The sequence below is a fragment of the Nannospalax galili genome, unplaced genomic scaffold (genome assembly GCF_000622305.1).
Source record: "Nannospalax galili isolate Female #2095 unplaced genomic scaffold, S.galili_v1.0 scaffold561, whole genome shotgun sequence".
Taxonomy (NCBI): Eukaryota; Metazoa; Chordata; class Mammalia; order Rodentia; family Spalacidae; genus Nannospalax; species Nannospalax galili.
In genome coordinates this window covers 164294-179135 of record NW_008344825.1, presented here as the reverse complement: position 1 = coordinate 179135, position 14842 = coordinate 164294, and the positions used below count along the sequence as shown (strand labels likewise).

The window sequence follows — 14842 nt, the reverse complement described above, 5'->3', positions numbered from 1 at the left end:
CATCATGACTATCAGTGACTGTTAATAATGTGAAAATGCTCTAGATGCAGGGCTAGAGAGATGGCTCAGCGGTTAAGAACACTGTTCTTGCAGAAGACCTGGGTTCGAATCCCAGCACCCACATGGCAGCTAACAATTGTCCATAACTCCAGTTCCAGGGGATCCAACAACCTCTTCTGTGCTCTGTGGGCACTGCACGACACGGGTGCACTTACATACATGTAGGCAATACACACACACATAAAATAAAAATAATAAATATTTTTTTAAAAATGCTCTAGGTGCAAAGCTACTTTTGAAGTCACAGTAAAAATCAGCAATTAACCAAATGTGCTGTCCCTTTACTCTCTATTTAGCCTGCACAAAACTTTCCTTTTAGGAGGGTTGAGATAGGGTCTTGCTATTAGACAGCCCAGGCTAACTTTGATTTCCCTGCCTCCTGCCTCAGTCTCTGAATAAACCACAGTGCCTTGCTCTACCTTTTGATCTTTAGACTGATCCTTATACCTTCGGTACTCTGAAGACAAGCTCTGAATGTCATTTAGAAAAAGGACAGGTAGCCAAGCACAGTAGTATATATCCATAGTCCCAACACTTAGGGGCTGAAACAGAAAATCTTGAGGTCAAAGCCAAACTAGGTTATATGGCAAGACCATTATTTAAGTTTAAAAAAGAAAAAAGCTGAGGGTCAGGTAATGGGTAAGTGTGGAAACCACAGTTACAGAATAGGGAAATGTACAACTATAAGGACAATCTGAATGTAAGCATTCTACAGAACAGTTCTAAGTAATAAAATACTACTATTGGAATGAGAATACTGTAAGATAACTGTGACAGAGGAGGGGTTTTGGAGCTAGGAAGGCTCATATTTGAATCCTAGCTCTATTGCACATTAGCTGATAACTCTGGACAAATTACATAACATCAGTTTCCATGTCAATAAAATGGAACATTAACTTCATAAACTATTTCAAGGATATTATAGAATACAGAAAATCTGTTTTTATCAATAATGTAAAAAGTGCTAGTTACTAGTATTAATGACCACATTACACTCCATAGACAGATCCCCACTTTAAGACTGCTATGGAGTCCCAGGGGATGAGTTCTGCAGGAGCATGCATTGATGACTTCAAGTTCCCTACTTTGTTCTGATGGTTAGAACATGTTTTTAGCATGTTCTAATGATTTTTAGCAAGTCTAATGATTTAGTTATAACTAAGTCTTCCTCAGGTTATCTCAGCCTAAAACGTTGCCTATTGTGAGACTCAGAGAAATGTATCCCTGCTCCTGACACTGACTGGCATTGTCTTCTCACCTTTTTAACAGGTTTAAAATACTCACTTTAGACACATGACTGCCCCCTAGTGACTAAAATAATTCGAGTATTCCTGAATTGAATATTGCTCCTGAGTTAAATTTTTATAAAAATTAAAATCTGATTATTGAGACTGAGAAGACAGATCAGTTGATAAAGTGCTTGCCATGCAACCAACCATGAGGACCTGAGTTCAATCCCCAGAATCCATACGAGAAAAAGCCAAGCACAGAGGCTCATGCTTGTCACCCTAGCGCTCGGGGAGGCAGACAGGTGGATGTCTGGAGCTTGCTACCTAGCCAGCCTACACTAATCAGTGAGCTCCAGGCCAGCCAGAGACCATCTCAAACCACAAGGTACGGGGTTAGAGAGATGGCCAACAATTCGAGCACCTGCTGCTCTTGCAGAGGATCTGGGTTTGGTTCTCAGCACCCACATGGCAGCTCACAATTAGCACTAACTCCAGTTCCAGGGGATCCAATGCCCTTTTGGCCTCCATAGGTACCAGGTATGAATGTGGTGCACATACATACATGCATGCAAACATTCAAATACATAGTACACAAAGTGAACTATGTCTGAGGAATGACACCTGAAGTGACCTTTGGCCTCTACATGCATACACATGTACATGCACACAAAAATCTGGTTACTTACCAGGAGAAATATCCCTTTTCCAGGAAGAGCCAATCACATGTGCCCTGTGTTTTGCTTTGAGTCTTGCTATGTAACCCAGGCTGGCCTCAAATTCCCAATCCTCCTGAGTACTGGAATTATAGGTACGTGATTATCATGATGTCATTCTGCATTACCTTCTATCAAAGCATCTAGCTATAGTCAGTTACCATTTTATTTTTTATTTTTTTGCTCTTTTTGAGATAGGGTCTCCCTGTAGCTCCAGCTGGCCCAGAACTTGCTTTCAAGGCTGGCCTTAAACTCACAGAGATCCACCTGCCTCTGTCTCCCGAGTGCTAGGACTACAGGTGTGCGCCACCACACCTGGCAATCAGTTACCATTTAAACCTACTGAGCACAGATGTGTTGAGGTTCATTATGTAATACTAGAGCATTAGGCACATTTCCCAATTCCCCCCAAACTTAAAACCTTGACCTCCATGGTCTGCCTTATACTTTTTATTACATATACACACATTAAAAAAAATTTTATTGAATTGTCTATTTCATACAGAAAATCATCTTTATACCCCTTTCCCCTTTGGCCCCCTCCCATAAACTCCCCCAATGGAGTTCATACAGTCTGTTATTTGTGTTAAGACCTATCATGTAAAGTTAGTGTCTCTAGACACACACATTCTTTTTTTATTTATTATTTTTATATGTATTGTCTGCATGTATGTGAGTGCACCAGTGTAGAGCAATGCCTCAGAGGTCAGAAGAGGACTTCGGATTCCCCTGGAACTGGAGTTAAGGATGGTTTGTAGCCACCATGTGGGTGCTGGGAATCGAACCTGGGTCCTCTGCAAGAGCAGTCAGTGCTCTTAACTGCTGAGCCATCTCTCCAGCCCCAAAACACATTCTTATGTTAGGTAGACCCACATTCTCAAGGGAAGGAGAAAAGAATATGAATCCTTAAAATCGGGCCTCTGCATTCTGGAGTCCATCCTAAATTTAAGATATAACAGATTAACTGACATCCTGAAAGACTGGTCTATTGACCTATTCAACTGTAGATTTGCCAGCTTTAAACTCAGGAAAACCCCTACCTACCCTCACTTATTTGGGGGTTAGAGGGCCAGATAGTGGTGATTATTTACAGGTCAGGCCTTGTGATTAACTCTGTTTCTATTCTTTCCAACAACGCTGCACAGTATGCTATCACCATCTTCTATGAGGCAGCGTCTACACAAGCGAGTCAAGGCTCTGCATAAACCCTTCTCAGATAACAGCAAAAACCACCTGAAAGGCAAGTCCACAGAAACTGAGCAAGCTGACATCTTGATGTAAATAGTAAGGAGTTAAAACACTAGCCCAGAAACAGTTGAGAAAAGGGTCTAAGATATGTACTAGTAAAGAGTAGGTGTTCAAAGATGACCCACCTTCTGCCATTGCCTTTAGTAATCAAACACTTGGGAGTATACATGCAATAAGAAACTTACTTGACACAGACACAGGTAGGTGTTACCAAATACACACCTAGCTAGGTTTGAAATTCTGAAATTAAAATATACATATATGTTTTGAAAAAAAATTTTTTTTTAATTGAAAAAACCTACACAGATGATGAACTCCTGCATGTACTGGTCTGGGTAAGGCATGAAGCCAAACTGGAAAGAGGACACTGGAATACAACCTCCTTTGCTTGTGCCTCTTCTCACATGGCTTCTGGGCCTACCAGCCATTCCTTCATGAAGAGCAACAGCCCAGTTTTCCCAGATGCTCTTTGATAACAAGAGCACTGGTGTTTGAACTTGCAACTTGCATCTCAGGATATTGGAGATTCTGGGACCATAACTTTAACCCAGCCCTTCATAACTGTCTTTCTACTTTCTGTCACAGAACAGGACACTGCAATAACAGCAACAAACCGCTTCAGCTTCTTCACTTCTGCAGATGCTAAAACCACTTCTCCAATATATAAAGGGGCTGGAAATTTAATTTCCTGGGAAAGAAATACACAGCCTGGCCCTGGCATTTTAGTACCTAGGAGGGCCGAAATAAGTCCGCTGATCAAAACTCCATGAACAATTGTCTTTCCAAATTTGGTATGTTTTGCAAACTCTTCACTTAAATGCAAAGGATTGACATCTCCCGTTATTTCTGAGAAGGTAGCAACATCTTGTTGTGTGAAGGCTCTGCTGAGCTCAGCGCGATCTCCAACTCTCACGTGCAAGTGCTGAAAGTGCTGCCCTGTTGGCACCAGATGGTTTAGGCGGAGGCTCCTCTGAAGTCTACTCCAGAGCCGATGGCTGGAAATCACAGGGAACATCTTCAGCACCTCAAATGTCATCAACAGGAGCTTCTGGCCTGTTTTTGTTTCCAAATTATATAGGCACCAAAAAATACTTCTGAGAGCAGAGCAAAGTTTCTGAAACTGAAGACTATTCAATTCAATTCCAGTTCCCTACTATTGCCAGATAATGCAAGGAGAAATGGAGACACCTGTGAGAGAAAGAGAAAGGCTAACTCAATACTGGGAGAAGACGCACCAAAACAATGGGCAACACCGAAACGTGGGTTTTACAGGAAGCACAAAACTGGGGCAAAAGCAGTTTAAAGCACATCCTGGAGCTGGGCATGGTCCCAGCACTCAGGTGGCAGAAGCAGGTGGATCTCTGTGAGTTCGAGGCCAGCCCTGTCTACATAGTGAGTTCCAGACCAGCTGGGGCTACAGGGAGACCCTGACTCAAAAAGACCAAAAAAAAGAGGCAGCACTGACTATAAACAAGTAATCATAGGCTTGGCAAAAGCATGCCGATCTGTAATACACTAAGGGTAAGCTTTTAAATATAAAGCCTGATCACAGGGGTTCCATGTTTGAGCCCCAAGCATCTCCCATTAGATCTAAACTCTAATGACTTTGTCTCACATTTTGAAGCAACAAAGTCCTGGGGGTTTTTATGTGTGTATTGTGCTTTGTTTTCCTTGCTAGATGTTAACTACATTAGCTTTATTCAAGAACAAGACTGAGATACACATTTAAAAAGCCGTTGCTCCAGTGCTTGAACTTGACTGGAATTGTGAAGGACAAGCCTTTACCTGAATCACTCGGAAGGCACACTTCTTGTTTTTATAGGATCCTAACAAGGTCAAAGAGCTCCACAGCTTGACCAGACCACTGCATAAAGATCAAGAAAGCATAAATGAAGATTTCTCCTGCAATATTTCCCTAGTACTTTTGCTTATGATAGTTTAGAAAATTTTTACCAGAAGTCTTATTTAAATATTTTAAAAAACCCTTAGAAGAGCATAATATACCACAAGCAGAGAGCAAAATGAATCCAAGAATATTTCTGAAACATACATTTCTGACTTTAAAATCATAACCCGTCAACTGAGAATCTGGCTGACTCAAATCACAAGTTTGGATCTGTCTACAGTTAATAACTCCCTGGTGGAGGAAGTCCCAAATCATCCCAGTTTAAATCCCCTCAAAGTGGCTCTGAATTCACAACCACAAACTCTTATCCTGGGAGCAAGCACCTGTGCTTTGTGCTCCAACAGTATCCCCGCCCTGTGGCTCTAGAAACACTTCCCTGACATACCTGCTGCTTACTCTCAAGATAGCAGACAAGGTCTTCTCTTCATAGGTTAGGACGTCCACAGGTAAGGCAGCACCAACCTAGGGGCGGATAATGCTATCAGCAGACCATTACCATTACTTCTGGACTCTAATAAGCTCTGTTTCTGAGCTTTTCACACACAAAGACCAGTATCTCATTTAATGGTGCCAGTACTCTCAGGAGCCTGCTTACAGCTCCGTCTGGCATGTTCCTATCTCTCTTCACAAAGTTGATCCCTCCTTACCCTTTGAATCTTTGTTTAAAATGTTCATTCTCAGGCTGGTGAGACAGTTCACCGGGTAAAGCAAGCCTGATGACCTAAGCTTGATCCCAAGAGTAAACCCTAGGATCCACATAGTGGAAGGAGAGAACCAACTCCCGCAAGTTGTCCTCTTACCTCCATTCCGTGCCCAGAAGCACGCACACATGCACATACTCAGCAAATAAATGGGAGAAAATGTTCCTTCCCTTATTCCCAAGATCTACTTGAACTCACAACTCATAGAGATCTGCCTGTCTCTGCCTCCCGAGTGCTGGGCCACCACTCCCAGGTGCTATGCTTTCTTATTCAAGACCCCATACCTTCCTCTTTCATAATTCTCAGCTTCTGCTAATAAGTTTTCCTACGGCAAGAATCAAGACTATGTGCCTATGAGACAGAGACCATGTCTGCTTACCTACAGTTATGTCCAAACCAGGTATTTTACCTGACACACAGAAAAGTGCACAGAGCCAGGTGCTGTGCCACATGCTTTTAATTCCACATCCTAGAGGCTGAGGCAGGAGGATCTCTGTGAGTTCTAGGTCAGCCAGGGGTGCACAGTAAGACCCTGTCTCAAAAAAACCACAACCCACAGACCCTGAAAAAAAAAAGAAAGAAAATGCGGATTTTTTTTTTTCCAGGGCATAGTGGCACAAATTTTTGCTCCTGGCACTCAGAGGCAGGCAGTCTGTGAGTTTGAGGCCACCCTGGTCTACATAGCAAGTTCCAGGCCAGCCAGAGCTACATAGTAAGGCAAAAAACAAAAGAAAAATACTTGCCATTTAGAAAAAGTAAAGACTTACAGGCAATTGCAAGGCAATCTACAGGGAAGTTCCATGCACTGTCACTCAGGCTCCCCCAACAGCAGTATCTTGATAACCATGGTATAGGATCAAAGCCACGGGTATTGATATAATCCAGAATTTTACTGTTATATTTGCATTTATATTTGTATGTATGCGCAGTTCCATGTAATTTTTCCACATCAGTGACTTCTTGTAAACCAAGATAAAAAACTGTATCCCAAGACTCCCTCACATGGTCCTTTTTCACCACATCCACTCTGCCTCCCATCCCTAGTCCTTGGTAACCACTAATTTTTCTTCAGGTTATCTTGGATCAAGCACATTATATACACAGAATCACCTAGCTTGTAAGTTATTTAGAGCTGGCCTTTTCCATTCAGCCTATTTTTCTGGAGATTCATGTCATCACTGCTCTTCATGCTGATGACTGTATTCCATGGCACGAAAGTACTATCACTGAACAGTTCACACACAGGACAACTGCCATGTTTTCAGCTTTTAGTTATTACAAGTGAGGACACAATAAACATTTATCTGTAAGTTTTTTAAAAATTTATTATTTTTATTTTATGTGTATGAGTGTATTGTTTGCATGTTTGTGAGTGCACCCATGTCGTGCAGTGCCGCAGAGGTCAGAAGAGGGCGTCGGATTCCCCTGGAACTGGAGTTGAGGACGGTTCGTAGCCGACATGTGGGTGCTGGGACTCGAACCCGGTCCTCTGCAAGAGCAGTCAGTGCTCTCAACTGCTGAGCCATCTCTCCAGCCCCTTATGTGTAGATTTAAAAAATTTATTTTATATTCATTTACTCTGTGTGTATGTGCGTGCACATGTATGTACACAACTGCACGCCATGGCATGTGTGTGGAGGATGGAGGACAACTTGAGGGAACTGGCTTTCCCTATGTGGGTCCCAACTGGGTTTTCAGAATTCTTTATAATATTCTAGGTAATACTTCTTCCTCAGATACATAGTCCCCAAATTTTTCTCCCCACTTTAACTCATCTTTTTACCTTCTTAACACAGTCTTTGTAAAGTTTAAGTTTCTGATAAGGTATGTGGCAAACTTTAATAGAATAAATAAGTCGGGAAATAATTTCCTGAGACTCCTTTGTTTCCCCCCAGTTTCCAAACCTCTGCTTTTCTTAAGTGAATGCTAAGACAAAGCTGCTCCAAGTGCTGGTCTGTGATGGGATAAGAAGCTGCCTCAGAATGTCAGAATGTCAATCAACATCACTGAGCACAGCTCACATTGTTTTACATTTTTATTACATTTATTTACATATGTTTGTATATGTATATATGTACCAATGCACATGTGTGTGGAGGTCAGAAGATGACTTGCAGGTGTCTGTTCTCTCCACCATGTAAATCCCAGAAGTCAAACTTAGGTCCAATTAAGATATCTTGCTGGCCCTCACATTGTTTTAAAAAATTTTTTTTAAAGATTAAAAAAATTACGTGTATATGTGTGTGTCTGTGTGTGAGTACATGCATGTGAGTGCAGGTGCCTGCAGCAGTCAGAGGCACTGGCTCCCCCAGGAGCTGGAGTTACTAGTGGTTGTGAGCAGCCTGGTATGGTTGCTGGGAACCAACTCAAGCTCTCTGGAAGAGCAGTACATGCTCTTAACTGCTGGGCCACCTCTCCAGTCCCTTCACATTGTTTTATAATGAGACTTTCTCACTAAAGGAAGGGGTGCTAGTTTTCAGGTGAACCCCTTATGTTTTCAAGATGGCCAATAAATGTTTGCTGGTTGACTAGACCATAGTTTGATAGCATTATGCTAGAGAAAACACTGGTCTAATAAGTTCCTTGTCAAACACAAGGTACATTAGAATAAACCCACTAGAATTCATCATTTCTGAAAGTTGGCTTCAGTAATTTCAGGTTCAGTTTAAAAAATGGTATTTCTTGATATTTCTTCCAGGCATGGGGGTGCACACCTTTAACCCCAGCACTTGGGAAGCAGAGGCAGGCAGATCTCTGTGAGTTCAAAGTCAGCCTGGCCTACATAGAGTTCCAGGGGTCAGCTAGGGCTACAGGGAGACACTGTCTCAAAAAGACCAAAAAAAAACTGTTTTTAGATTTTAATGAAAACAAATTATCTAGTCTCTCTTCTGGTTCCTCTCCTTGGGGGAGATAAGCTGCAGGGCATGGTGGCGCAAGCCTTTAGTCCTGCCACTCGGGAGGCAGAGGAGGCCAGAGGCAGGAGGATCTCTGTGAGTTCCAGGCCAGCCTGGTTTACATAGTGAATTCTAGGCCAGGTGGGAGACCTTGTCTCAAAAAAAAAACCAAAAAAAAAAAAAAAAAAAAGGTATTTCTATATTTCTTAAAAAGTGTTTCTTCTCTTTTTTCTTTGTTTTTTAAACAGAGTGTCATGTAGCTCAAGCTGACTTCCAACTGGATATGTAGTGGAGGTTTTCCTTGAACTCCTAACCTCCTGCCTCCACTTCCCAGTGATGGAATCACAGCTGCTGGTATGACAGGCATGTGCCACAGGGTAGGCAACCTTTCTACCACTGAACTATTAGTCTCTTTTCAGTATTTCTTACAAAGACCTGGAGAATGTTAATCTACCAAGTGACTCCTACCTCCCCAAACAGGTCCTTCAGGGCTGAAACAAGTAGCTGTTTGAACTGGGCTGCATTTAGTCCAACTCCATGTTCTTGAAATTCCCTGTAAAAAATATTAAAAAAAAAAAAACCCATAAAATATCATGCTTTTCAGTTTTTGATTTTAAAGGTAATCTAAAACAGAACTGAGGGGGCTAGAGAGATAGCTCAGCAGTTAAGAGTACTAGTTGCTCTTGCAGAGGACCTGGGTTCATGTCCCAGCACCCACATGGCATATAACAACTGTCCATTACTCCAATTCCAGGCAATCCAACACCCTCTCTGGCCTCCACAGGCATTGCATGACATGGGTGCACTTACATACATGTAGGTAGAACACCCATATACACAAAATTTAAAAGAAAATTAATTGAAAAAGAACTTAGAAGACTGAACTTACAGGCAGACTTTCATGTAGTGGTACTCCGAGGGATTTTTGTATACTACCCTCTCATAAGCAGTGGCTGGAGCTGGCATCTTTTCCAAGGCAGATCACCTATAGGAAGGTAAAGGGGCTACTAATTACCAAGGCACAAGTTATTTTTCTTTTTTTTTTTGGTCTTTTTTTTTTTTGAGACAGGGTCTCCCTGTAGCCCCAGCTGTCCTGGAACTATGTAGACCAGGCTAGCCTTGAACTCACAGAGATCCACCTGCCTCTGCCTCCCAAGTGCTGGGATTAAAGGCATGCACCACCACGCCTGGCTATTTTTCATATTCTTAATGTGAATTTAGCCTATTCGACTTTTTTCTCTTCTTTTTTCTTTCTTTTCTTCTGAGATATACTGGTGTGAAACTTTCGATGTAATTAAGGCTGACCTCGAACTCCGGATCCCTCCTGCCTCTCTAGGGAAGGCTGGGATTACCAGCTGGAATGCCACCTCATCCAGCCTATTTGATTTTTAAAAAGACCTCTATTTCACAGCCAGGCGTGGTGGCGCACGCCTTTAATCCCAGCACTCCGCAGGCAGATCTCTGTGACTTCCCAGCCTGTTCATGGTGAATCCAGGACAGCTGGGGCTACAGGGAGACCCTGTCTCAAAAAGACCCCCCCCCAAAAGACCTCTATTTCAGTAATTTTCCCAATTCTAGTCAGACAAAGTCAGACAATGGCTATCCTTGAAGATACAAAGGAATTTCCTTGTTTCTTTAGGAAGGAGGTGGACTGGTCTAACAAGGGATACAAAAGAAGGGCATTTTGGTGCTGGTGGGATGCTGAGGATCAAATCTAGAATGTGGTGCAGGACAGGCAAGCATGTCCCTATATTTTTAAAATTCATTTATTTTTTATGAGTGTTTTGCTTGCACGTAGGTACACCCATGCATGCAATGCCCACAGAGGCCAGAAGAGGGTTGTTGGATCCCCTGGAACCGGAGTTACAGGCTGCTGTAAGTTACCATCTGGGTGTTGAAAACTGAACCCAGATCCTCTGCAAGAGCAGCCAGTGCTCTTAACTGCTGAGCCATCTCTCCAGCCTCATGCGCCTATATTTTTAAATATGCCAGATCACTGTATTCTTCCTTAAATCCTGGTAGCAATCCTGGCTAACTTCCTGAGTACCCAGCTTCACATGCATGGAGTGCTTCACATGCATCAGTTTGTTTTCAAAATGATCTTATGGGGTGAAAGCTATCATTCTCAATAATAACACCTGCCCAGGGGCAACCTGATTCCAGTCAATTCTGATTATACTCCTGAAAGACCACCCATCATCCAAAGGAAAGACATAAAGAAGTAAAACCTGGGACCTGAAGGCTACCTTTTCATTTACTGTCAACACAGACCAGGAGGGGAGGTCCTTTTGCTGTCCTCTCCCCTAAGTTGCTATTCTCAGTCCAGAAACCAGATCTCTAGTTGCAGATATGGCTCAGTGGCAGGGGGCTTGTCTAGTGCTATGGCAATAAACAGCTCTCACTTCAAAGGGGATGAGAGACAGTTTATTCTGGAGCCAAATATGAGTAACTATGACCCTGGAACACAGATTTAGGTTACCCCAAATCCCATGTTCCAAGTGGTAACTATTTCCTGAAGTTTTTATAGTAACAGAACAAGGAAAGTCATAAATCAAGATACTTTTCAAATATATTGGTGGTAGTATCAGGTAGGCAAGTTATAGCAAAGCTGGAAACCTCTGCTACAGGTTTCAGATGCTGTCTAATGACATACTTTTTTGTTTGGGGGGGGGGACACACAGTGATCTGCTAGGTTAATACATCACAAGTTTCACCTGAGTCTTAAGATGTTAGGTCAGATACAGAGATGTACAAGGAGTGCTTGTTTGAGGGAGCTAAAGATAAGCCCAAGAAAAACTGTAATTAGGCTCTGGACCTGCAGCATTCCAACCTCTCTACAACCATGGACATTTCTAGTCAGCTAATCAGCCCCAGTAGAAATTCCAATGTGGAGTGTGGCTTCCTTTCAGTACTGGAGAAAGAAAAGAAAGGGGGTGAGGGGGACTCCAGTACACAGAACCAGCTCTGTGTAGGGTTATTTGGCAGCACCATGAAGGACTGAGCTTAAACAGCAAGGAATTTGAAAAGAGGAGCTCCTAGAAGGGTACCCACTCCTTTAAATGTGCTTTGAATTGTTTAAATGTGCTATTGATCTGCCAAAACACAAAAACAAAAACTCATGCGCAAGTTTAATCTTCAGTGAGGTATTAAGGGGGTGCCGACCTAATTCAACCATGGTGTTCATAGTGAGGCCTTCAGGAAGGAGTTAGGATTACATAAGGTCATCACCCCGGTAGCTTTGTAAGAGGCCAGAGGACACAGACGCACATGCTTCCTGCCTCTTGTCCTGCAATGCTCTGCACTGTACTGAGACTCTGCTAGCAAGAAGCCCATCACTAGATGTAGCCCCTTGAGTTTGCACCTGAACTATAAGCCCAAATAAACTTGCTTATAATTTACCCAGCCTGTGATGTTATTAGCAATAGTGCACAGACTAACACAGGAACTCCAATGCCCACCTCCTTTTTTTAAGGAAGGGGGCACTGAAGGTCCTGCTATATAGCCCAGGCTGGCTTCTGACTCTTGATCCTCCTGCCTCAGCCTCCAGTGCTGGAATTACAAGTGAGCACCACAGCACCCCACATTCAATGACATTCACACAGAGCTTCCAGTGTGCTGATCCCCTACAAACAATTCCTCTCCTTGGCTCTACTTCTACCTCACTCTCCTCCTGGACGCTCCCATTTCTATTCCAATGTCTCCTCCTGGGAGGCCGACACCCTGCTCCCTGTTGTTTGTTTATTAAGTAATCTCTGTCACTGGGCCCAAGAAACTGAGGCCCAAAGAAAACGTATTTCTTGCCCAAAGTCACATGGCTGTGGAACATTTTCAAAAGCTCTCTGGACCAGACCCAGTTCCAACCACTCTCCCCTCCAGGAAAAAGACGGACTCAAGGAGCTACATCCACCCACCCACTCAACAACCATCCCTCCTTTCTGTGTCCCACTGAATGTACGACGGAGGGAATAGGGTACAGGAGGCTTGTGGGCTCACAGGTGTATCTTTGGCTTCAGGACACCAGCAACAATTTTGATGCTCCTTTCCCTGGCCCAGCCACCATCTCTACTAGAACTAGCAAGAACAGGAACTTCATCTACTTCATTCATTCACCACCTGGCACGGGGCAGATGTTTAAGGCTTTGCCAGCTGCCTACTTGATGGATGCATTGCCAAGGCTTAAGCCACCACAATTAAGAAGGAACATGGTAGTGAAAACATGACTCAGCAGTTATCAGCACTGGCTGCTCTCACAAAGGGCTCAGGTTGAGTTCCCAGCATCCACATGGTGGTTAACAAACATCTGTTAACTCCAGTTCCTGGAAAATCCAGTGCCCTCTTCTGGCTTCTGCCAGCACTACATGCACGGGTGCACCTACAGACAGGCAAAACACTCATAAATATAAAAGTAAATAAATCCTCTGGGGGTTGGTTTTTAAGCTACCCTTTTTAGTAATTACAGGGATATTCACAAACATCTTATTGGCAAATGTCTCCTACTTCGGTTTCCGCTCGAAAGCCTCCCAATAATCTATACAGACGCCAGTAAGCCACATCAGCATCCTGATCAAACTCTGCAAGACTTCCCATTTTATCTAGAGTAAGGTCGACGTCCTTCCAGTGGCCTGCAAATCCCTACCGGATCGCACTAGTCTGATCGCATGTCCTGCCATTCCTTAGAGTCAATCCTCCTCAAGCAGGTCCCTCAGGTCTTTCTCACATACAAGTCTCACGCCGACATCTGGGCTCTTTCCACTTCGGGAACTCACTCTCCCTTCCCGGCACATGCCCTTCCTCCAGGTGGCCACCAGGATCACTCTATCTAGCTTGCGTACTCTGGCTCAAGGCGGCCCAGTGCGCATCCTGTTACGGTACCTCTCAGTCCCTGCTCTACTTCCGCCTAGCATTTACCACTTTCTAACATAACTGCAGAATTCACTTATTCTTTATTCCTACTTCCCTCTCCTGCCTCCCACAATACGTCCACCCCGAGACAGGGGTGCACGATGTCGGCGTGCAACGTATAAGACTCTGGAACTGCAATCATTTAAGAAGCTCAAGACCCCGCTGCAACAGTTGAGTTTTTAGCCTTTCTCTATTACCCTCCATCTACTCGGCGCCACCTCGACGGCAGTGAGCCCTGCACACGGTCCGATCGGTTCTTGGCGACCGGGACCGCAGGCCACACAGGACCGAACGGAGTGACGGTCCTCAGCCAGGTCAGTGGCCCCACGCCGCCACCCCGCCTTGCGCATGCGCACCTGGCGCGCGTGGCAGGCCGCCCCAGCGCGGCAGACGTAGGCGGCTCTCTGGAAACAGCCGCGCCCCTGACCTCCCCGCGCTTCAAGAATATCTCAAGGCTCGAAACTCCTACTCAGCCGGCTGAGAAACTCCGGTCCAGACCCGCCCTGCAAACGACAGCCGCGCATGCGGAAGTGACGTCACTGCACTGCGCCCGCTCTACAACTCCGCCTCTGTAACTCCGGAGGGGCTGAGGCCCTCGGCGCTCTGCGCCCTCTAGCGCCCACTCTCCGGATGTGCGTTTGCGGCCTCCACCCTGGACAGCCTTCAAGGTCATTGATTTCATGCGTCCATTCTTAAACGAATTTATACCAAGCATCTCCTCTTCCGGATCTTTTTGTGTTTTTATTTCTTTTCTCAGCGCTAGAGCTCAAAACCACAGCCTCGTCCATGCTAGGCAAATGCTCTGCCACTAAGCCACATCCCAGCCTTAGCGTCTCCTGAACATCTGTGTCAAGCAAGTCCAAGATTGACCTGCAGTGTCCCTTGGTGGCTCTCAGCACACAGTAGATTTTCCGTGTTGACGTGGAAAGATCCACCTGATCCTATTTCCAAATGCTGGTCATTTCATATCTGCCTTTACTCACCAAGTACGTATTCAGTGCCTACTATGTGCTAGGTACTATTCTGGATGCTGGGAACTCTGGACAATAAGATATAGACACAGTGTGTATTTAATAATAATAATATCAAAACAAAAGATTTTTTACATATTCTGTTTTATGGAACCCTCCACCCTGACATAGCTATTATTAAAATCATCTCCATTTTACAGAGGTGGAACTGAGGCAGG

The 14842-nt window shown here is 44.1% G+C and overlaps 2 protein-coding genes across 4 annotated transcripts; both read right to left on the bottom strand.

Moving 5' to 3' along the window:
- Positions 1-2713: 2713 nt before the first annotated feature.
- On the bottom strand, positions 2714-4316 carry Htd2 (hydroxyacyl-thioester dehydratase type 2). The gene has a single exon (XM_029567383.1). The coding sequence runs from the start codon at positions 4284-4286 to the stop codon at positions 3762-3764; it is 525 nt and encodes a 174-aa protein (XP_029423243.1). The 5' UTR covers positions 4287-4316; the 3' UTR covers positions 2714-3761.
- Positions 4317-4320: 4 nt separating this feature from the next.
- Positions 4321-14202, bottom strand: Rpp14 (ribonuclease P/MRP subunit p14). 3 transcript variants are annotated; one of them, XM_017800136.2, is made up of 6 exons: positions 14010-14202; positions 9641-9736; positions 9220-9304; positions 5542-5618; positions 5036-5114; positions 4321-4438 (listed from the first exon to the last, which is right to left on the bottom strand). In XM_017800136.2, the coding sequence occupies exons 2-6, from the start codon at positions 9715-9717 to the stop codon at positions 4382-4384; spliced, it is 375 nt and encodes a 124-aa protein (XP_017655625.1). In that variant the 5' UTR covers positions 9718-9736; positions 14010-14202; the 3' UTR covers positions 4321-4381. The 3 variants fall into 3 exon arrangements, with proteins under 3 accessions (XP_017655625.1, XP_017655626.1, XP_029423244.1); XM_017800137.2 differs by lacking the exon at positions 14010-14202 and adding an exon at positions 13851-14003; XM_029567384.1 differs by lacking the exon at positions 14010-14202 and adding an exon at positions 13388-13804.
- Between the last annotated feature and the right edge of the window lie 640 nt (positions 14203-14842).

Bases quoted from the DNA above. Each gene is read 5' to 3' on its own strand.
- Rpp14 (XM_017800136.2), bottom strand. From the start codon at position 9,717: ATGCCAGCTCCAGCCACTGCTTATGAGAGGGTAGTATACAAAAATCCC. The intron at 9,305-9,640 runs GTAAGTTCAGTC...TATTTTTTACAG, and splicing joins CACTACATGAAAGTCTGCCT to GGAATTTCAAGAACATGGAG. The intron at 4,439-5,035 runs GTAAAGGCTTGT...TTTCTCTCACAG, and splicing joins GTGCCTTCCGAGTGATTCAG to GTGTCTCCATTTCTCCTTGC.
- Htd2 (XM_029567383.1), bottom strand. From the start codon at position 4,286: ATGACATTTGAGGTGCTGAAGATGTTCCCTGTGATTTCCAGCCATCGG.